The sequence below is a fragment of the Cantharellus anzutake genome (assembly GCF_015039405.1).
Source record: "Cantharellus anzutake strain C23 chromosome Unknown EI90scaffold_264, whole genome shotgun sequence".
Lineage (NCBI taxonomy): Eukaryota > Fungi > Basidiomycota > Agaricomycetes > Cantharellales > Hydnaceae > Cantharellus > Cantharellus anzutake.
Window position 1 is genome coordinate 36,466 of NW_024067214.1, and position 22,104 is coordinate 58,569.

The 22,104-nt window shown below is 51.0% G+C and overlaps 1 protein-coding gene across 1 annotated transcript; it reads right to left on the reverse strand.

Moving 5' to 3' along the window:
- Positions 1-3,791: 3,791 nt before the first annotated feature.
- EI90DRAFT_3024244 (uncharacterized protein) lies at positions 3,792-6,192 on the reverse strand (the record flags this gene model as incomplete). Its single annotated transcript, XM_039057891.1, has 8 exons — positions 3,792-4,198; positions 4,256-4,331; positions 4,382-4,590; positions 4,643-5,166; positions 5,222-5,513; positions 5,575-5,701; positions 5,812-5,920; positions 6,140-6,192. 8 exons carry the CDS (start codon positions 6,190-6,192, stop codon positions 3,792-3,794), a joined length of 1,797 nt encoding a protein of 598 aa, XP_038907654.1.
- Between the last annotated feature and the right edge of the window lie 15,912 nt (positions 6,193-22,104).

A 22,104-nucleotide genomic window follows, 5' to 3' on the forward strand; every position in this document is an offset into this window, starting at 1 on the left:
GAAGCCACGTCATCTCCGCACACAGCTGCACCTCCCTGGGTGTCTCCATGGGAGATCCCAGAGGTGGCCGCTCAGTAGGCTGGAGTGTGTGCAGCACGTGCAGTGATCAGCGAAGCGGGGTTAGGTATGTAGTGGTACATGGAGAAAAGGGAAATCGACCATAGAATAGAAATAGAGAGAAAAGGGGAAAAGGGGAAAGGAGGGACAGGGAGTGATAGCAGGGGGAGCGGAGTAGGGCAGTACGGTGCAGGGTGCGGTGCGGGGTCAGGCAGGTGTGCCCTGACACCACCACTCGTTTGTAAACACCATCTACACATGAATCCTCACGGAACAAGTGAGGAGGAATACCAAGGACATATAGTCCTTGGGTCAAAATTTATTTTCGAAAAAAAACTTCTTCTCTTGATCACTTTTCCCCTTCGCGATACCCATGTACCACCGTTCACTTCAAAGTGATGGCCCCACACCCATTCATTCCCTCAATTTCTCTCACCGACATGTTCAAATTGTCCACTTTAAAGTGGCAATAATAAAACACTCATTGATATTTTCAAACTTCTTTTTTTTTCTTTTTATTCTCTTCATCATTAACCATGTATGCATTGAAAATGCAACGCAAGGGGGAGAATGTCAGGGCAATACCCCCGAACCCCAAGCCATATGTAATTACAAGGTACATATAGTCACATGGGTAAGCAGTAACTTCCGGGTTAACCGCTTACTGTCATATCCATCCATGGCCATCGTCTTCCACTACCTCCGATCCTTCCAGATTACCTCCGCTCCTCTGCCACTAACCTTGGAGCCTCTGGTTTCCCCAATGACCTCTGACCCCCCTGATGGTCACCACCTCTCCAATTCAATATATTACCTATGCCTCCCTAAGTACGGAGCCCCAAAGCTCTCTGGACAGCTCCAACGTTGTAACGGGTCTATTGCCTAGACTCGAGACAGAGAGAAGGGGGAGGGTGGTAGTGTGTGCGGGTGTGGTTCGTTGGGCCGGGTTTTGGTCCGTGGGTGCTACTGGGTCTGCAAAAACCTCAAACAAACACTCACCTACATCTCTCTTGGACGTCAAGGCTGAGGATTATGATAAGAGGGGTCTTAGACGTTGGTAACTAACTCAGAGGGGGCGTTAGGGTCGTGGATGGCATCTTTGCCACTTGGATGTAATTTTGCTTGTCCCTTCACGGGTCTATTCAATACTAACTTGTTATGTACAAGCTGTTATCTAGTTTATATATGTTTGAAATGGAATGAATGGCATGGGGAAATGTAAACGGGCCGTTAGGCAACCGTAAATGATGAATATCCAATTGGGAACAAAGAAACAATAAGAGAAATACGAATGAATGGGGAATATATGATAACGGGTCCAAAATGGGAATTGTGAAAATTAACTCCGCAACAGTTCGCCACAGCGCCCGCCTATCCTCCCGTCAGCAACCTCCTCGTCTCCAGCTTTCCAACGAGCCCTCATTCATCCCAATTGGTGCAGTACTTCTTGAGATGTGGCCATTGACAGGTGCTGTCAAGACCATGTGAGACTATACTCCGTGCTGAACCATCCGGGTATGGGATTGCCATTCTGGGAAATGCTCCGGGGGTGAAGAAGGATGGTGGAGCATCACTACCGGGTAGGAAAACGGCTGTGTTGTATGTGTGGTTATGGAGATCTAGAGAGGGGGTGAAATTGGCGGCATGGTTGGGCGTGGGAATTTGGCTTGGGGCTGTCGGGAATGATGGGGAAAATATGGAAAAATATGGAGTGAGTGTATGGAGTGTTGGATAGTGATAGAATGAGTATCGGGAGCGTCAGCGGATATGTACTGCGTGTTAGTGACCAAATTCCGCAGAATCCGACTTTTTGTGGTACACGGAGTTGTCCCCACAACAACATCCGCTAGTGCATCCCTGCCTCTGCTGGGCAATTCACTTGCTTGCCCTGCAAGTCTACCTTCAGGCCTATCCCTCCTTTCCGCTTGTGGGTCATAACCTGTCATTCTGTTAAACCCGCAACCCGACTCGTCGGTAATATTCAATCGGCTAACATCTATCCCTGTTAGCTCCACTCCACTCGGTCCCGCTATTCACAGGCCCGCCCTCACTGTAACTATATATACTTAACTTGTACATAGGTTACACTCCAGTGATAAAATCAACTAGAGTTGATCCCCCTTTTAGTTCTTGTTGCCAGTAAGTAAATTAGGGCATGGACGTGTAACTTGGCACAGTGCTCCTGGCCTGAGTCGCTGAGGCTGAAGCCCTCCGCCATGGAGACAACTCCTTCATCTCGCTCAGGTCTCTAACACTTACACACACCATAATATACACACCATCATATCACCTACAGCTCTGTGTGCTGAGCAATCCCACTGAGACCTCACACAAACCAATAGGTGGCTCCCCCATCGCACTTGCTACTGGTATGCTCCTCAGAGTGCCAAGTTACCACTAGCAAAACTCTGGGCTACTCCCTTGGATGCCTATCTGCTCTCCCTCTGACCATTGTGCAGCCACCTCCACCTGTGAGTAGGATGGTTCAGGATGGGTTCCCTGGAACCCATTTCTGTAACAGTTACCCAAGTTCCAAGAACAGCTGGATACTTGATAATGATATCCAGAATGCTCCAGACCTCATCACAGAATTCCACTAGCTGCACCCCTCTGCCCCACCCCACAGGCAAGCCCAACCACCCTGAGATGTAGTGGCCTAATGTCAGGGGACAACTCCCAGGTCCCTGTGACCCTCCCCTATGGCCCACAGCCCACTATGTGTACAGCCCTATCCAGGGCACAACCTGCTGTGGGTAAGAAGATGAGAAGGAAGCTAAGTTCTCATCTTCCCACAGTGGCCACAATATAGATGAAAACTTCCAGAAATATCCAGAAGTCACATGAGGCCCAAGGCCTGGGGCCTGGGGCCTGGGGCCTGGGGCCTGGGGCCTGGGGCCCAGGGCATCTGGCACATGGAGCATCCAGTGCAGGGCACACACAGGAGGTGCAGCAGCCAGGTGCAGGTGTGGGTGTGGGTGTGGGCCAGGTCAGGGTACGTGCCCTGACACCTAAGGGGGGGTGATGTCAGAGTACAGCCAAGCCTGGGCTGCATACTCACCACTGATGACACTATAGGGCACCTGACCTATTTTGATCACACCCCTGGACTAGCACAATGTACTGTATCTCTTTCTGTAAAGCAGTGTCAGGGGATGACTCGCAGGTCCCCATGACCCCCCCTTATGTCCCATGACCCTATGTGGAAACAGCCCTGTCCAGGGCAGACTGCTGTGGGTAAGAAGGTGAGAAGGAAGCTAACTTCTCACCTTCCCACAGTGGCCACAATATAATGAAAACTTCCAGAAATATCTGGAAGTCATGTGAGGCCTGAGACCCGGGGCCCAGGGCATCCGGCCACATGGAGCATCCAGCACAGGGCACATGCAGGAGGTGCAACGGCCTGGTGTGGGTGCAGGTGCTGGTGTGGGTGTGAGTGTGGGTGCAGGCTAGGTCAGGGTGTATGCCCTGACAAGCAGCCCCACATGGCCAGGTATGCCAACCTTATCATTCTCTGAGTAGCAACTGAGGAAAGCAGTTTTTTCTTCCACTTCCCCTTGGTGCTCAAGTATGTTGTGCATAATATACATGATGTAATACTTCCCCCTTGCTGCTCAGCTGGAGTCCTCACCACAGACCACACCCCCACTCCCATTGAAGCAGACCCTCATTCCCTGAGTGATAACTCCATCAACACCTCCAGAATCCTCAATCCAAGCAGCTTGGTGCCCTGACATTCAGCCTTGAAACCATTCCCACAAAACCCTTCCCACCACTAGAGGACTAAACAAATCTAGACCTGGCCTAAGTCCCCCAAGTGCTTCCTCAAGGACATTTGCCACCATTGTACTCTTCTGACTGGCTCTATTCAGATACTTCCAATATACCCTGAACCTAGCACCATATTCCAAAGTTTCCCCTTCTTGGGGTTTTGTAGTTGGGTAGCCATAATCAAACATGCGGTTAAAGATGTACATGTGTAGGCAGACTTGATTGGCTAGCGCAAAATAGGAACGTGAAATCGGTAATAAGGCGGCATCGGTATCAGTGGTAAATCCAGTGATGTGCTTGTGTAATGTTGTGTTCAGCATCACTGCATTCTGCAGTGCCTTCATCATCCCTTGGGAGAAGATGGGATTAACGCCTGGGAAGTGCATCAGTACATAGTTATGTGGCTGCCATGGAAGGGGGGGGATCATACACATAGCAGAATCTCCGATAGCAACAAAATTGTTGGGTGTGGGTGCTGATAAGTAGTCGATGTACCATGAGGAATACTATAAAAAACTAAGGATGTTGGCAAAACATCAGACTGCCAAATACGCACCATTTTAGCACTGGCAGAGAGGATTTGGATCTCATCATCTACTTGACTCTCCTGGAGAAGGTCAAATAGGGCATACACCCAAAGTGAAATGTCCTTCAGTGACGGATTGAGCTTGAATAATTCCTCATGCACATCACGAACAACCAGATTGAGTTGAGCAAGATTCATAGGCATTGTCACATCACCCAGACTGGAGTAACTGATAAGCACTGAAATGAGTGCACATCAGGGTCGAGTACAAATGTAGAAACACGGACATACATTCATTATCCAGAACCTTCTGAATAAGGATCCCTTCTTTTGGACCTCCTCCACTGCCATCCATATCAATACCAGGGCTTTGGAAGTGCAATGTCCTCAGTTCATTCCAGTTTCCCCAGTTGGGGTCATTCCGTGGTAATAAGTCGGCAATTTGTTGTTTCAACTTCTCGTCCTTCACAGGAACATAAAAGCATCTGGCCATGACTTTTGGAACATATGAATGGCGAGTATATGGGCCCCACTGCAGCCCCATTGCAGCTTCTGTGGAACCAGCCTCTGAGTAATTGACAATCGCCTCGGGAAGCAATTTCGATGCTATTGCACTTGCTCCACTGCAATCCGCGAAAAATACGCAGGGTATTGTGACGGTCTCAGATGATTTCATCGAAGCTTTGTAGGACACGGCAGAGATGGAAGCGGAAAGTGGCCTTGGAGAAGCGTGCAAGCGGGTAACGGTTCCTTGGATAACTTCCAAAGAATCCCCCGCATAAGAAGCAGCAAGTTTGCGGAGGGTCTTTTCCAGCCTAATATCAAAGGAGATAGATCGAGACACCCTAGATAATCTACTTGATTACTCACTCGACCCTTTGATACTCGAGTGAAGGGTTTGCTGTTGTGGTCCTCCAGTTACAAAACCAAAACGTGCCAACTATCCACCTTCGGAAGGGTGAGTGAACTTTACAGCCCATCTTTGCAGCGACTTCATCAAAATCTGAATAAAGGGCTCGGCAGATGAGAATCATCATCGGCATTGGGAAATGAGGGTGACCACGCTGAGCGACGCGCGTCGCAGTTCTCTTGATTCGGTAGTCCGGCTCAATGATTACAACACGTGCAAAATGATCAGACAGAACGCGAGCAGTAGCATATCCTGCAATGCTGGGAGAGGATAAGTGTATGAGACGAGGATAGACATCTCAAAGGGGACCTACCTTCCTCCAGCCACCACAGCTGTCCCCTGAACCTTCTTCCTATTGCGTTTGGGATGGAGAAGCCTGAGCTGAGGGATAACCGTCGTCGTGTTGATAATGTGATTCCGAAGTGCTGTCCATGCAAGCGCTGACACGATACAGAGTGTGGCAAGAGAATAAAAGAAAAGTAGCATGTCTGGGAGCCTTGAAGAACATCAGCGGTCCCCGCAACGACCTTGATATATCGGTAGGGCGTACATGCCCAAATTCTTCGTCCTTTGCACATATCAATTGTTTTCCACGCATGTGTACATCCATATTTGTCCGACTCATCAATGGATCGATTATCCATGGGAGAACCTGCGACCTGGGCTCAACACGAGATTCGGAAAAATACGGTGTATTTGGTCATCGAGGTCTGCTGTCCGGGCTAGGGGTGCCACGATTGGGTTCGGTCACTTGAGAAAACTGGTTCCGCATTTTGGCGATAATGTCGAAGAACCGAACCAAACCCGCATTTCGTTTCACGGTCCAGGTCGGAACGGAACGGAACGGCCTGTTACCACTAACCAATTATCATGCTAACCGGCGCGTATCTGTATCTTTGCGTTGTGCCGCTTCGTTGATGGCCGCGTGCATCTTTTATTTGGTCGTTGGACGTGCTAACCCGGTTTTGGATTAGTAGATTTGATGCGACACACGGTCTCTATTATTACGTCTCATGGGCCAGCCGGCATTGCCCGTGTGTGTGTGTAGTTCTGGATATTTATCCTGCAGACTACAGGCTGCTCGTGAGAGCGCCAAGGGCAGGGGTCTCGAAATACAGCCGATTCCAAAAAAATCGGCCGTTTTGATTTGATCGGAAGAGATCTAGGGGCACTCATTCTCTGCCAGAAACGGCGACTTTTGAGCGCAAGGCGGCAAACCCAATGGTACCGTGGAACTTCCTGTATAAAACACCGTGTGTTTCCATCCACTTGGGGAAACATCTTGAGTGCGCTGCAAAAGACATTCTTCTAGTCTTCATACCCTCAAAAATAAGTCCGAATTTTGTATATCAACCAGACCTTTTGTTCATCGCACATGATGGCTAAGTTATGCTCAGAACATGGAAGGACTCATATATACGAGAACTCCTCAAAACAAGTCCCAATCAAGCTCACCATCAAGCTTTTCTTCCTGACTCACTTCGCACAATCTTTGGTCAAACCCTGAGTCTGAGTCTGAATTGATATGCATCACTGGAAGATCCAGTGTGCGGATGTGTGGAGGAGGGCTTGAGTTTGAGGATATTGTGAATGGATGTGGGTGAGTTCGGAAACCTGAGCTTGCCGTAGTGTCGTGCACGAGAGTGGGAGTGAGACCAAAGACCCTGGCACTAAGCGGATCTATAGGAAACCCCTTTGTGGGGCATGATCTGGCCAACTTTTTTAGGAAAGAAGGACCCTCCTAGATCTCTTTCGATGAAATCAAAATGGCCGATTTTTTTGGAATCAGCTGTAAATACTAGTCTGGGACCCGACTGACCCTACTGAATAGAGGTCAGAATGTGGCCAGATATGGAAATGCCGCATAAGGGAATACTGAATAGCGTCTGTGATGTGATTCAAATATTTTGCATTGTACATGTAATTATGATGACCAATGCCGGAGTCCAGTTTGCAGAGGGTCGCGCAACAAGTCATTTAGTGTTAACCCATGTGGTCGTTGCACCCAACCCAACCCTGGGAGCTTGAGGAAGCACAGTCAAGGTCGTGGAGTCAATAGCTGAAAAATTAATGGTTTAAATATTAGTTGTAACTGTGATTGTTGTTGGTGTGCTGTAGTGTAGATGTTATAGCGTGAGTTGAGGCTATGCAGTCTTTTTGGCTGCATGTGTTTGATTCCCACTTGTTGCCACCTTTTTCTGGCATTCTCTGTGCTCAGGTATCGACTCTGCAGCTTTGACTCTGCGCTTCCTCAATGCTGGGCATGCGATTATTGCATGGGAGAATGCTAAAAAAAAGTTGCAACAAGCGAGAATTGAACACATGCAGCCAAAAAGACTGCACAGCCTCAACTCACACTATAACATCTACACTACAGCGCACCAACAACAATTACAGTTACAACTAATATTTAAATGATTAATTTTTCCGCATGCCCAGCTATTGACTCCACGACCTTGACTGTGCTTCCTCAAGCTCCCAGGGTTGCAACGACCACATGGGTTAACACTAAATGTGTTATAGGAATGGACCTAGAATCTTATGGCCCATGACTATGAACAATCAAACCTTTGGTCCCTGCACCTTTATTTCGCTGTCAAACCCCATGCCAAGCTTTCCCACTGGGTTTTGGTGCTGGCTGGGGAATTTGTTGAGTTTCAAGGGACTTCCCTTGACCATTGTGACTTTTATATTAGATAGTTAGAAGTCATATGATGTGTAAGGCAGATGCCGAAAAATGTCTTTCATTATCGAATACATAACCCACAAACCTTGTACCGCAATTGTAACATCCTCACCATTGTGCCACCACTGTAAACTCGACCTGTAACCTCAGAACCATGTCCACCTCCCTATTCATCCTCTCCATGACAAAACCGCAATGAGGAGGGCATTCCCATGCCCAACCTCCTGCTACCCGCTCCCACCAGTCCACCGGGTGGTTGAGCAGTCACTCCCCTCCAACCAGAAGTTCCCTATCAGGAACTGTAGCCTATCCCACCTCCTTAGGAGAGGGATATGGTCCAGGCAGCTCCAGGATGCCTGGCCACACACCCACAGGCCCCACTTCCCATGGTCACTCACTTCCGTGCACTGGTCCACCAGCCCACTTTCCCCAACAACTCCCGCTACCGGTACGCTCCCATGAGCGCCAAGTCACTGATAGCCACCCACTGGGCGACTCCCTTTGGGAGTCCCAGTATCCCACGCTACCGGTACACTCCATTGAGCGCCAAGTCACCGCTAGCCAACCACTCCCAGCACACCCGCTACCAGTATGCTCCCAGGAGCGCCAAGTTACCGTTGGCCAACCTGCAGGTTGTACATCCAAATACTCATCCCATTCCGCTCTCCCTCCTCTGGCTATGCAGCCACCTCCATTAGTGAGCCGAACGGTTCAGGTTGGGTTCCCCGGAACCCATTCCTGTAACAAAATGACTTGTTGCATGACCCTCTGCAAACTGGACTCCGGCATTGGTCATCATAATTACCTGTACAATACAAAATATTTGAATCACATCACAGACACTATTCAGTATTCCCTTATGCGGCATTTCCATATCTGGCCACATTCTGACCTCTATTCAGTAGGGTCAGTCGGGTCCCAGCCTCTACTTTAGTAGAGGCTGGGATCCTGCCTATGTAAATACATGAAAATAAAGTAGATATAAAGGTTGTGTTTGATCTGGGGGGTCTCGTCCTATGACTGAGTAGTTCCCTAACCATTTCCTCTGGGGAGTTTCCACTTATATGTGATCGGATGTTATGCTGCCAGTTATTGTAAAGGTAGGGGGATTCTGCCTTTCAAGGCAGGGAGGTTTTCTTTTCATATGCTCCACTCACATTGAGGAAGCTCACTACTCTCATGCTACCCTCTTCCATTCTGAGAAGGTTGGCTAGGTTTTGTTGGAGGAACCATGTGCTATGGGAGGCTGGACGAGTTTTTGTACAGCCACATTCCCACATCCGAGTGAGGAACTCGCCCAGACAGCCACATTCCCGCGGTAGCATGACTACTTAGTCACAACACCTCTTTTATATTATTTTGGACTAACCTGTGCCAGGCCACGGATATATTCATTCATTTGAATTCATTTCCTTTTCCCTCAGTTCTTCACGCATATTAGCTGAGACTGAGGTTAGTTACAACAGTCCTTTATTACTGTTTCATTTACTCTTGTAACTTACACTATGTACATTACCTCTAGCTTCACGCTTATAGGTAATACAACTAGTTCTTCACGCATATTAGCTGAGACTGAGCTTCACGCTTATAGTCCAGCTCTGAGATCAAGTGTTGCTCATCAACAGGTTTAGGTCTGTCACAAAGGAGGTCTCGGTGCATGGCATGTAGCAGGCATTCCTCTTAGAATATGTATGCTAATTGTGAAATAACTCAGCTTCATGTTAAAGTGAACTGTAAATGTTATAATACCTAATCACAAAATAACTATCATACATGAGTTATTAGTATGAATCATAATAACTAGTCAAAGTATTGATCTCACCTCAGTTTCATGTTAAAGTGAACTGAGGGGGATGATAATGTGAAAAGGCAAAAGTTTTATAGAAAGAGATAGGGCACCAGCATGTAGTGCACCAGGCCAAAGAGTAGTCAGACCCGAGTCAAAGTGGGATGTCAAAGCGAAGAAGAATAAAGGAAAAAAGGAAGTTACAACCACACACCTTAAACCCATGATAGCCATAGGGCCTAAGCTCCTATGCCCATTGAATTCCAACAATTCCATCAGGATGTGGTCATGTGTTTCTGTGGATTCACTGCATCTGCAGCTCGGGTTCTCAATTGGGAGGAAATGTTTGTAATATTGGCTGATGAAGGTGTGGCCCATGTGCAGTTGAATGAGGCAGCTAAAGTTTTTATGCCTGAGGGATTTGAAGCATTTGGTGGTACTTAGGTTTGGCTCTGTAGTGTTACAGGCCAGGTACTCTGATGGTCTATGGTGAGCAGGGTCTCTGTTCCAATGTTCGATCCACTCAGTTCTGTACCTGTCATATCCATACCAACTCCACCCAACCTCCAACCTACTCTGCCACTGTTCTGGTTCACCTCCGGTTCATCCTCTCCCTCACTGTCAGAGACCAGATTCGAGACGAGGGAGAGTCTCCGTAGTGGAGGGCTTTGGCCTCAGCGACTTCTGCCAAGAGCGCTGTGCCTAGTGACACGTCCGTGCCCTAACTTACTGACTGGCAATCAGAACCGAAGGGGGGTAACTCTAGTTGATTTTATTACTGGAGTGTAACCTATGTACAAGTTGGATATATATATGGTTACAGCGAAGACAGGTCCGCAATTGGCGGAGCCGAACGGAGCGGGGCTAACAGGGTTAAACATTAGCTGACTGAATATTACCGACGAGTCGGGTCGCGGGGTTAGCGGAAAGGCAGGCGATAACCCAGAAACGGAAAGGAGGGATAGGCCCAAGGGTGGGCTCTGCAGGGCAGGCGAGTGTATTGCCCAGCGGAGGTGGGAGTGTGCTAGCGGACGTCGGAGCTGTCCGGAAGTCTTCGGGGCTCCGTACTTAGGGAGGCATAGGTAATAAATTGAAATGAGGGGGTGGTGACCATTGAGGGGTACCAGGAGGATTGCGGAATATGGGAGCTCCGAGGTTAGTGAGGAAGGAGCGGAGTTAGACCGGAGGAATCGGAGGGGCCGGAAGTCGATGGCCGGGGATGGATATGACACTCACCTCCACCATATCCTCCAGTATACCTCCAGTCCACCTCCACCTCCAATCTCCGGTACCTTCTCCAGTACCCTGTATCCTCATCATAGAAGTTTATTAATATTTCTACCTACCCAACATTACTACGGACCTCCTAGGACCTCTGCCAACCCTGCAAAGGTTTTCCCATTATCCAATAGCTGTCGCTAATCCCACTCTTCAGTTACCCACTCCACAATGCTTGATAAGGCGATTCTCTCACAAGCTCGCCAACCCGGCAAGTGGGTTAGTTCCATCTTGGGTTTTCCCTTTGTTCTCACTTGTCTGGTATTATGTATATAAGTCATGTACCGTAGTTGATGGCACTTCAGTGCAAAATCGATGACTAGATCCCCCAGAGTTCGCACCCCCTCGTTCTGAAGTTAAGGACCCAACACCAGCATTACCGAATGTTGGCACAGTGCTCCTCTCCAAGTCACTGAGGCTGTGGCCAGGGACTACAGTCCCAGATCGGGCCCATCAGTACACGTGCCCGCTTCGCTCCCTGAGAGGGTCCCTCTGCTGGGCGCTACATCTGGGCCCCCTCCACCCCGGATGCGTCCCTGACACAAACGGAGGGAGCAGTGCAGAGTGGAGTGGCGTACCCTGACACTGGGAACAACAGTCAGGTCAATGAAGCTAGACTGCCACAGAATAAGGTGGCAGGACCACAGGGTGACAATGTGGTATCGGGGACACCAGATAATAACTCACCTGTATCCAGTGGGTCATTGTCACCAATACTCCCTTCAAAGATAGAGCTGCTCAACTTGTTGAAGCCCAAGGCCACTCACATGCATGCTTTAGCAAAGGCCAAGCCCCCTCACATGAGGCCTGGGAACAGCAGTCAGGTGGATGGAGCCAGACTGCCACAGAATGAGGTGACAGGAGCACAGGATGATGATGTGGTACCAGAGACAGCATTGTAGGTGGGCACAGCTGGTACTGCACTGTCAGGGCACACCTGCCTGACCCTGTGCCGCACCCTGCGCTGCACTGCCCCACTCCGCTCCCCCCACTATCACTCCCCATCCCTCACACCTGACCCCACCCCCCCTGATCGCCACATGTGTTCCCACCTACTGAGTGACCACCTCCAGGATCTCCCGCAGAGACCTCCAGGAAGATGCAGCTGTGTGTGGAGATGACGTGGCTCCCTCCACATGACCCTAACCACTTGTATATAATAGCACCTGGGGTGGGAACAGAAGAAGCAGCCTTCTTCTCAACTTCCCACTTCAGGTAAGTACTGTAGCTTTTCCCCTTTAATGATAATACAACTTCCCACTTCAGACTAAGTGGTTGGGGACGCTCACCCCGCGACGGGACCACCGCTATGCATAGCTGACACCTGTCCCATCGAGTCCCTCGCGCCGGGATCTCGCCGCTTTCGGAGCTGTCCCTGACAGCAGAAGAAGGCTTTAACCTCATTTCCCCCACCTCCCCTATCTCTCCCGCTATGGTGACCGAAGAGCAGTATGACGAGCTGCTGTCCCGATTTCAGGAGCTTCAGGCCATTGTGGAGAGCCAAGCCCAGAACCAACCCCCAGCTGCGCCCGCACCGGCGCCCATGCCCACACCAGCACCTGCACCCCCCCCAGACCCAAACCACCTAAAGTTGCCCCCCCCCCCCCACCCCCTTCTCTGGAGCAACCGAAGACCTAGACCACTTCAAGGCTGAATGCAGCATATACTTCCATGTTTGAGTGGCGGAATTCCCCGACAGCCTCTCCCAAATCCTCTTTGTCCTGTCTTACATGAAGGGAGGAACTGCTGGGGTGTGGGCGATGCAGCACACCATTGTGCTACTAACAATGGGTTCCCCTGGGCTCACCATGGACGAGTTCAACACGGAACTTGATGCCATGTTCCAAGACCCAAACCGCGAAGCCATGGCCAGGCAGAAGCTGGCCACCTTGCGACAAGGCACCAACTCTGTGGACAAAGTCATCCAAGAGTTCAAGATCCTCGGCCCTGCCTTGTGGCTAGGAGATGTAGGACTAGTAGACCGCTTCGAGCAAGCGATCAACTCCCGGCTCTGGGAAAGCATCTACCGCCTCTGCCCCATGCCGACGACCTGGGCCAAGTGGAAGCGTGAGGCCACCCTCCTGGACAACCAGTGGCAACGCTTCCAGGCGATGCAGCCCCGCTTGCCCCCAGCCAGGCCCCAACTCCCACGTGCAAGATCCCTACTCCCTACCACCTTCCTGCAAGCTCACCCAGCCCCCGCACCGCCGCACCCCCCACCTCCCACTGCACCGCCACCTCCTGCAGCCCACCCTGCAGCAGGGGGAGGGCCGCAATCCATGGACCTCGATCGCTCGAGGACTGACCAAAGACGAAACGGGCTCTGCTACAATTGCAATGCACCAGGGCACATCGTGCAAGACTGCCCGCAACCAAAAATCCGCCAACCCAGATGGATGCACCTGGAGGACCTCAGGGCACTCATGGAAGGGCTGAGAAGGCAGCTAGTGGATGAGCCGGAGACAGATAGAGGGGAAGTGTCAGGGCACACCTGCCTGACCCGGCTCCACCCGGCCCAACCTGACCTGGTACCCCACTGTCCACCCTTCCTCACCTCCTCCCCCTTCCCCTTCCTCTCTCCTCATTCTTCCTTCCTCACTTTCTTCCTATCTTACTTCTTCTTTATTCTCTCCTTATTCTACACAGACTGTCAGGGCCCGGCCTCGGACTCGGAGGCTCCCTGACCTCAGTCCCCATCTAACCTGTCCTCACACTATGTGGGGCATGAGATGTATAGTAAAAGGAAAGATAATATATACACTTGCCTATGCGGGGCATGAGATGAGAAGAAGGGTAAAGGTCTCATCTCCCCGCATGGTTGCTATATAAAGGAATGGGTCACATGCCCACAACTATACAGCTCCTAGAGTTGTGTAGTGTGACCCGGAGGGAACATCCAGGTGGCAGTGCCCAGTAAGCGTGGGAACGTTCTGGGTGAGCTGCTCGCTCAGAAAGTTCCCACGCTATCCCGTGCACGCGCGTGTACACAACACACAAAGGCAACAACAAGGCAACAGTCAAAGAATAAAAGGGGGTAAAGTAGGTGGGGAGTCCGGGGCACCCTAAGGCAGGGTGCTGAACCCTGACACAGACGACCTTCTTTGTATCAATGTACCATTGACCCATCTGCAGCATGCCCACCATGTACCCCGTCCGGGCACCTTGGGCGACTTCCCACTATGCCCGGCACGCACGCCTGCACCAGATGCCCTCGGGATCTCCCACAGAGACACCTGGGTGGTTATGGCTGTGTGCAAGGGTGATGTGGCACCTGTCATGTGATCTAAGCCGCATGTATATAAATGAACCTGGAGTGGGAACCGAAGAAGTAGCCTTCTTCTCAACTTTCCACTTCAGTCTAAGTGGCCAGGGACCATTGTCCCACATCGGGCCTGTCAGTACGCACGCCCGATCTGCCCCCTGCCAGGCTCTCAGCCCCGGACACTACACCCGGGCCCCCTCGACCCCAGACAAGTCCCTGACAGGAAGGGCAGGAGGCAGAAGCAGAGAGACACCAAGTGCGGCGCCGGAGGTAGCGGTCCTGCCACCTGCCATCTACATGTTGTCAAAGCAACCCCCCAGATCCCTCAACCTAGCCGTAAAGCTAACCACCTTGACCTCCCTCGCTATTGTCTCTGTATCAGCCCTCTTAGACTCGGGAGCCACTGGGAACTTTGTAAGCCCCGAGTTTGTCAGAAAGCATGGGCTCGAGACAACCCCGCTCCCCCAACCCATTCCTGTCTGCAACATTGATGGGACCCCAAATGAGAACAGGGCCATAACTGAGGAACTAGAAGCCCTCCTGATGTTCAGACAGCACACGGAGCAGGCCTGCTTCACCGTCGCGAACCTTGGATGGCAGTCCCTCATCATAGGACATTCGTGGTTGCTGCACCACAACCCAGAGGTAGACTGGATGCAGCAAAAGGTCAGTATGTCTCGCTGCCCATCCTCCTGTCAGTTGATGCGAGGACATGCTGACCAAGACCCTGTAGTGGAACCAGGGGACGGGATTTACACCGCTATCATCCCTCCGGGGTGGGGACACGAACTGAGAGCGACCACAACGCTGTCTCAGCAGATGGCCCAGGAAGCCTGCGAACCAGAAGCAGAGCCTGCACCGTTCGAGGCACTAGTCCCAGAGCAGTACCAGGACTTCTGGGACATATTCTCGAAAGAGGCCTTCGACCAGCTGCCCCCATGGAAGCCCTGGGACCACGCAATAGACCTGGTGCCAGATGCCAAACTCCTGAGAGGGAGGACCTTCCCTCTGTCACGACCAGAGCAGAAGGAACTAGACGAGTTCCTGTGTGAGAACCTGCGGAACAGGCGCATACAGGCGTCCAAATCCCTGATGGGAGCCCCAGTCTTCTTCATCAAGAAGAAGGATGGATCGTTGCACCTAGTCCAAGATTACCGGAAGCTCAACGAGATCATGGTCAAAAACTCGTACCCCCTCCCACTCATTTCGGACATCCTCGCATGCCTCCGAAATGCCAAGTACTTCTCAGTGCTAGATCTGCATTGGGGATTTAACAACGTCCACATCAAAGATGGCGACGAGTGGAAGGTGGCGTTTTCGACCAACTGCGGGCTATTCGAGCCCACCATTATGTTTTTTGGCCTGTGTAACTCCCCAGCAACTTTCCAAACAATGATGAACGACATCCTCCGAGACTTCATCAACCGGGAGGTTGTCATCTGCTACATGGATGACATTTTGATCTTCACTGCCACCCTGGAGGAGCACTGGAGGGTTGTCCGAGGGGTCCTAGAGACGCTGCGGAAGCAGAGACTCTTCTTGAAGCTGGAGAAATGTAAGTTCGAGCGGAAACGGATCGAGTATCTTGGCCTCATCATCTCTGAGGGAAGCATCACAATGGATCCTGTGAAAGTCCACGGAGTTCTCGACTGGCCAACCCCAACCAAGGTCAAAGAAGTACAGTCCTTGGGGTTTGTCAACTTCTACCACCGGTTTATCAAAGACTTTTCCGAGACTGCCCACCCCCTCCATGCGCTGACTCGCAAAACCAAGGCATGGGCCTGGGGACTAGATGAAGACCATGCTTTCCACACCCTTAAAGATGCCGTCACCTCCGCCCCGGTCCTCGCCTTCCCCACTGATACAGGTCGCTTCAAACTCGAGTGCGACGCCTCTAACTTTGCAACTGGTGCGGTACTATCCCAGCTCCAGACGGACGGAGAGTTCCACCCCATAGCCTTCATGTCCAAGAGTTTCACAGACATAGAGCATAACTATGAGGTGTATGATAAGGAGATGCTCGCGATAGTGCGTGCCCTTGAGGAGTGGCAGCATTTCCTACAAGGAGCGGAGGAGAAAGTCAAGGTCTACACTGACCACCGCAACTTAGGATATTTCTGCACCGCTGTAACGGGTCTATCGCCTAGACTTGAGACAGAGAAAGGGGGGAGGGTGGTAGTGAATGCGTGTGTGATGGAGGTTCGGTTCTTTGGGTCCTGGGGTGCTAGCGGGTCTGTTAGAGCCTCAACTCAACACTCACCTACGTCTCTCTTGGACGTCAAGGCCGAGGGTTATGAGAAAAGGGGTCTCAGATGTAAGCAAGTAACTCAGGGGAGGCGTTAGAGTCGTGGATGGCATCTTTGCCACTTGGATGCAACTTCTGCTTGTCCCTTCACGGGTCTATTCAATACTAACTTGTTATGTACAAGCTGTTATCTAGTTTTTATATGTTTGAAATGAAATGAATGGACTGGGGGAATGTAAACGGGCCGTTAGGCAACCGTAAATGATGAGTATCCAATTGGGAACAAAGAAACAATAAAAGAAATATGAATGAATGGGGGATATATCATAACGGGTCCGAAATGGGAAATGTAAAAGTTAACTCCGCAACGCTTCGCCACAGCGCCCGCCTATCCTCCCTTCAGCAACCTCCTCGTCTCCAGCTTTCCAACGAGCCCCTATTCGTCCCATTTGGTGCAGTAGTTGTTGAGATGTGGCCATTGGCAGGTGCTGTCAAGACCACGTGAGACTCTACTCCATGCTGAACCATCCAGGCATGGGATTGCCATTCTGGGAAATGCTCCGGGGGTGAAGAAGGAAGGTAGAGCATCACTATCGGGTGGAAAAATGGCTGTGTTGTATGTGTAGGTATGGAGATCTGGAGAGGGGGTGAAATTGGCGGCGTGGTTGGGCGTGGGAATTTTGCTTGGGGTTGTCGGGAATGATGGGGAAAATAGGGAAAAATAAGGAATGAGTTTGTGGAGTGTTGGATAGTAATAGAATGAACATCGGGAGCGTCAGAGGGTATGTGGTATATGTTGGTGGCCAAATTCCGCAGAATCCGACTTTTTGCGGTGCACGGAGTTGTCCCCACAACACCGCGCAACGGCTGAACCGGTGCCAAGTGCGGTGGTCACTCTTCCTCTCCCAATTCCACTTCACCCTCATCCACCGCCCTGGGAAACTCATGGGAAAGCCGGACATGCTCTCACGCCATGCAGACCACCTGAAAGGCAAGGACAACAATGATGGGCTAACCCTCCTCCAACCTGCTTGGTTTGAGGCTCATGCAGCGGAGGCAGTCTTGGTGGAGGGTGAAGAGATGACTATCCTTGAGAGGATCAGCAGGGCGAAAGACCTGGATGAAAAGGTGGTGAAGGCAATGCGGGAACCAGGGGGGGTTGGGTGCACGAGTTTTGGTTAATTGGTTGATTTTTGGTGTGCTCGCGTTATTGTTTCTGACTTTTGCCCCTGAGTCGCCATTCTGACGTTCTATGATGCACTTAGATTCCTTTCCTACTCCCGTTTACCCTTCCTTATCATCTATTTCCATCCCGACATGTTTGCTACTCCCTGTTTCGAAAAACTCGACCTCACGTGCTTTTATAATCCGGCACTTCTCATGGTCATAGAGCACCCAAGCACTCTCCTAAATCTGATGTGGATTCCTTCGACAGCTTTTCTGGAAGTTTTTGGGTACATGAGTGTGTGCAATGCACCCAAAGAGAGGAAGAGAAATGAGGCTTGGCTGCCTCCCAAAATCAACATCAATATCAAAATGTAATCGCAAAACCGGACATGATGGACTCAGGATTGGGGAGGTGGGCAGTTGTAGATCGCAGCGGATCCTTGAATATCTGTCATAACATGTGTTACAAGGTAGTAATATTATAGCTGAAAAATTATGGCGTATATAAGTTTTGATGATAAAATCCTCCTCATGCAGGATTTTAGATAACCTGGAACCCCAATCCTGTCATGCAGCAGGATCGAGGGAAAATCTTGTCATGGAAAATCCTACCCCTTGCCAAGATTTTCCATGAAATCCTCACATCCACATGATTTTGTCATGGAATCTTTTCCCTCAGTGTGAGGTGATACCATTTCTTTCCTATCTGTGTTTGCACATAACTCATTGTATTTTCATGTTATAGTTACGCACGATAGGTAAAGATATCTTAATAATAGTTCTCCATTACGAGACTGAGTTACACGCGATAGCTCCTATTTCATTACTTCTTCCAGCAATGACGACTGTTCCCGGGAGTTTCTGGGTAGGGGGGGCTTTGCCTAATAGCTCAATGTCATTAAGCACTGTAGTCTTGCAGATGAGATAACAACAAAGTATATTCCATGATGCCTTGTACCCCACATAAGCAAGGATGGCCACCCAGAGAAGTGTCCTGGCCATGGTGCGACTTGGAGGTAAGGGAGAACCGAGAAATACTTTTAGGGGGTTGGAAAAGCAATGTTGTGCCTGGACGAGTCCTGTCTATTTGTACTCCGGGGTGTGTGCCGAGATCCCACCTACTGAAACAAGCTTATTGATGATATTCTTATTTTGGGGCATGTGTTCCATGCCGCCTGGTACACACCACCTGCTCATGGGCACCATGCATGGCAGATGAAACCGAGGCCAAGCGACTGCAACGTCGTTAAACTAGCGAGCTAGGGATGACACCTAAGTACAATAAACTGTCAGGGCACATACCCTGACTTAGCCCGGACCCGGACCCGTGTCCGGACCTGCTCCACTTCCCGCACACTTCCCGTGCCGCATGCTCCGTGCGCCGCATGATCCGACCCTGGATCCCACCTCATGTGACTTCCGGGTATCCCCGGAAGTTTTCGCCATATTGGAGCCACTGTGGGAAAGTGAGAAGTTAACCTTCTTCTCACTTTCTTACCCACAGTAGGCAAGTGTATCTACTTGCCCCTTTGTTTATATCACTTTCTTACCCACAGTAGTGTTATGCCCTGAGATGGGCTGCTGTTACAGGTTAGCCTGTGGGCCATAGAGAGGGGTCATGGGGACCCGGGGTCCATCCCCTGACATAAACTCAACACAACTAGAAGACAGTGAAGTGAGATGGAAAACAAAAGAAAAATGTTAACAACAAGGAACCTGTGAAATACATATATACACATCCCAGACCGGCAATGTCAACCAGGGGGGAAAAGCTCAGGCAGTACCAGGGCGGGCATTGTGCCGACCTCGAGCCCTGGACTGTCGACCAAGAGCGCCCAATTGCCAAGCACAGCCTAGGCAATTGGGTTAAAAACAGGTAGTTCCGTGAGAACTAGGACAGTTCCTTAGAACATCCACACAGCCTACGAACCATAGACTCGGTGTCCCACAAGAAGACTTGCAGAGTCATGGAGGTAAAGACCTTGCTACACGATTTGAGAACCCCCCTGATGAGGGTGCAGCCCAAACAGATAACCGCATCCCAGCCCCCCACACCTTTCCAAGCCCCACTAACACTGGAAGATGACCAAATGACCGAGCCCCTGAGAAGGAAAACACCTGTCATCTCCATGAAAGGAGCCCCGTTTATTACTAACACTGATAACACGACAAAAGTGTCAGGGACAGCTCCGAAAGTGGTGAGATCCCGGCACGAGGGACTTGATGGGACAGGTGTTGGCTATGCATAGTGGCGGTCCTGTCATGGGGTGAGCGTCCCTGACCACTTAGTCTGAAGTGGGAAGTTGAGAAGAAGGCTGCTTCTTCTGTTCCCACCCCAGGTGCTATTATATACAAGCGGTTAGGGTCACGTGGAGGGAGCCATGCCATCTCCGCACACAGCTGCACCTCCCTGGAGGTCTCCATGGGAGATCACAGAGGTGGTCGCTCAGTAGGTGGGAATGTGTGTGGCGATCAGGGGGGGCAGGGTCAGGTGTGTAGTGGTACATGGTGTTAGAACTTGCGGATTCGGACGACTCTGGAATGGAATCGGAGACTTAGCATGGAAGGACCTCGGCCTCAGCGACTCAGGTGGAGCGCTGTGCCATTGCTGGTTGTCCTAGGGGTCCCTAATTTCGGATCTAGCAGAGGGAAAGTCTCTTGGGGGGGAATTCCAGTCGATTTCGGACTGAGGTTACAAGTTACTAGGTACATTGTATATAAGGAGGGGTCCGGAATCAAAAGGGACAAGGGTAGGACAAAAGGAGACAAAGGGAGATGGAAAGAGGAGCAACACCGAGGGTCAAGTGTTTGACTCAATGGTGTTTCCCAAAGGAGGAATGAAGGGCCAAGGCCCAAGAAGGAAGGAAGGAGGATGGGAGTCGGGAATGGCTAGCTGACTGAATAGAAAGGAAGCAGCAGCCCAAATAGGAATGAGGGAGAATAGCGGAATTGAAATGGACAATGCAATAGTTGCAAGGTCCGGAGTAAGTCCGGAAAGTCCGAACTCGGAGGTTAAACTCCGGAATATTGGCAAAGGTAATTAAATGGAATGAGCTAACCAATACAATGGGTATAAGCGGAGGTGGGGTCAAAGTCCGAGGTCGGAGCTAAGACCGGAGGTTCCGGAGACAGAGACGCCAACGGGATTCCGGAGCAGAGGTCCGGAGTCGGGGACATAGGTGTTGTGTACTCGTCTGGAAGGTGTCGAGGTTGGGGTCGGACCCGGAATGTTCCGGAGTCGGACCGAAGGTGGTGTCCGAGCCGGAGGTGGGATAACCTTTTGGGAGTCGGCAAGGAGAAGGTGACGGAAGGGAAGTAGGGCTCCAGAAGTCAGGTTCGGAGTTCCGGGAGCCCGGAGCGGAGGTCGGGATTGTATGGATATGACACATGGAGAAAAGGGAAATCGACCATGGAATAGAAATAGAGAGAAAAAGGAAAAGGGGAAAGGAGGGATGGGGAGTGATAGCAGGGGGAGTGGAGTGGGGCAGTGCAGTGCGGGGTGCGGGGTGGGGTCAGGTGGGTGTGCCCTGACATCACCCCCCCCTTAAGCCACTTTGCCTCGAAGTGGCTGGGTGGTTCTCTTTTTCTCTCCCTGGGGCATGGGGGTGCATACGATGGAACTCCTCAACTAGGTCTGAGGCGTGGGTCAGATGGTCGCATGTGAGCCATTGGTTTTCCGAGTGTGGCCAGCCTGTATACTTTACCAGGTACTGGAGTTTTCGGCGTAGCCACTTAGAGTCCAGGATTTTCTCGACCTTGTACTCCTCTTCTCCATCTACGAGGTCTGGGCCTGGGTGGGGGTCGGCGGGGCATTCCGCGATTTCATCAGGGCAGTGCGGTCTGATGTTCGTCACAGATACAACTGGGTGGATCCCTCTTTGTCGGGCGGTGAGGCGGAGTTTGACAGCGGCAGGGGAGATGACTTTAACAATCGTGAAGGGGCCAGTCCATTTATGGTCTAGCTTCTTGGTTGGGTGGTGTCAGGGACTCGTCCGGGGTCGAGGGGGTCCGGGTATAGCGTCCGGGACCGAGAGCCTGGCGGGGGCGGATCGGGCGTGCGTACTGACAGGCCCGATGTGGGACAGCGGTCCCTGGCCACTTAGACTGAAGTGGAAAGTTGAGAAGAAGGCTACTTCTTCGGTTCCCACTTCAGGTTCGTTTATATACATGCGGCTTGGATCACATGACGGGTGCCACGTCACCCTCGCACACAGCCGTAACCACCCGGGTGTCTCCGTGGGAGATCCCGAGGGTATCCGGTGCAGGCGCGCGTGCTGGGCACAGCGGGAAGTCGCCCGAGGTGCCCGGGCCGGGTACATGGTGGGTGCGCTGCAGATGGGTCAGTTGTACATTGATACAGAGAAAGTCGTCCGTGTAGAATAAAGAGAGAATAAAGGAGAAGTAAGATAAGGCGAAACT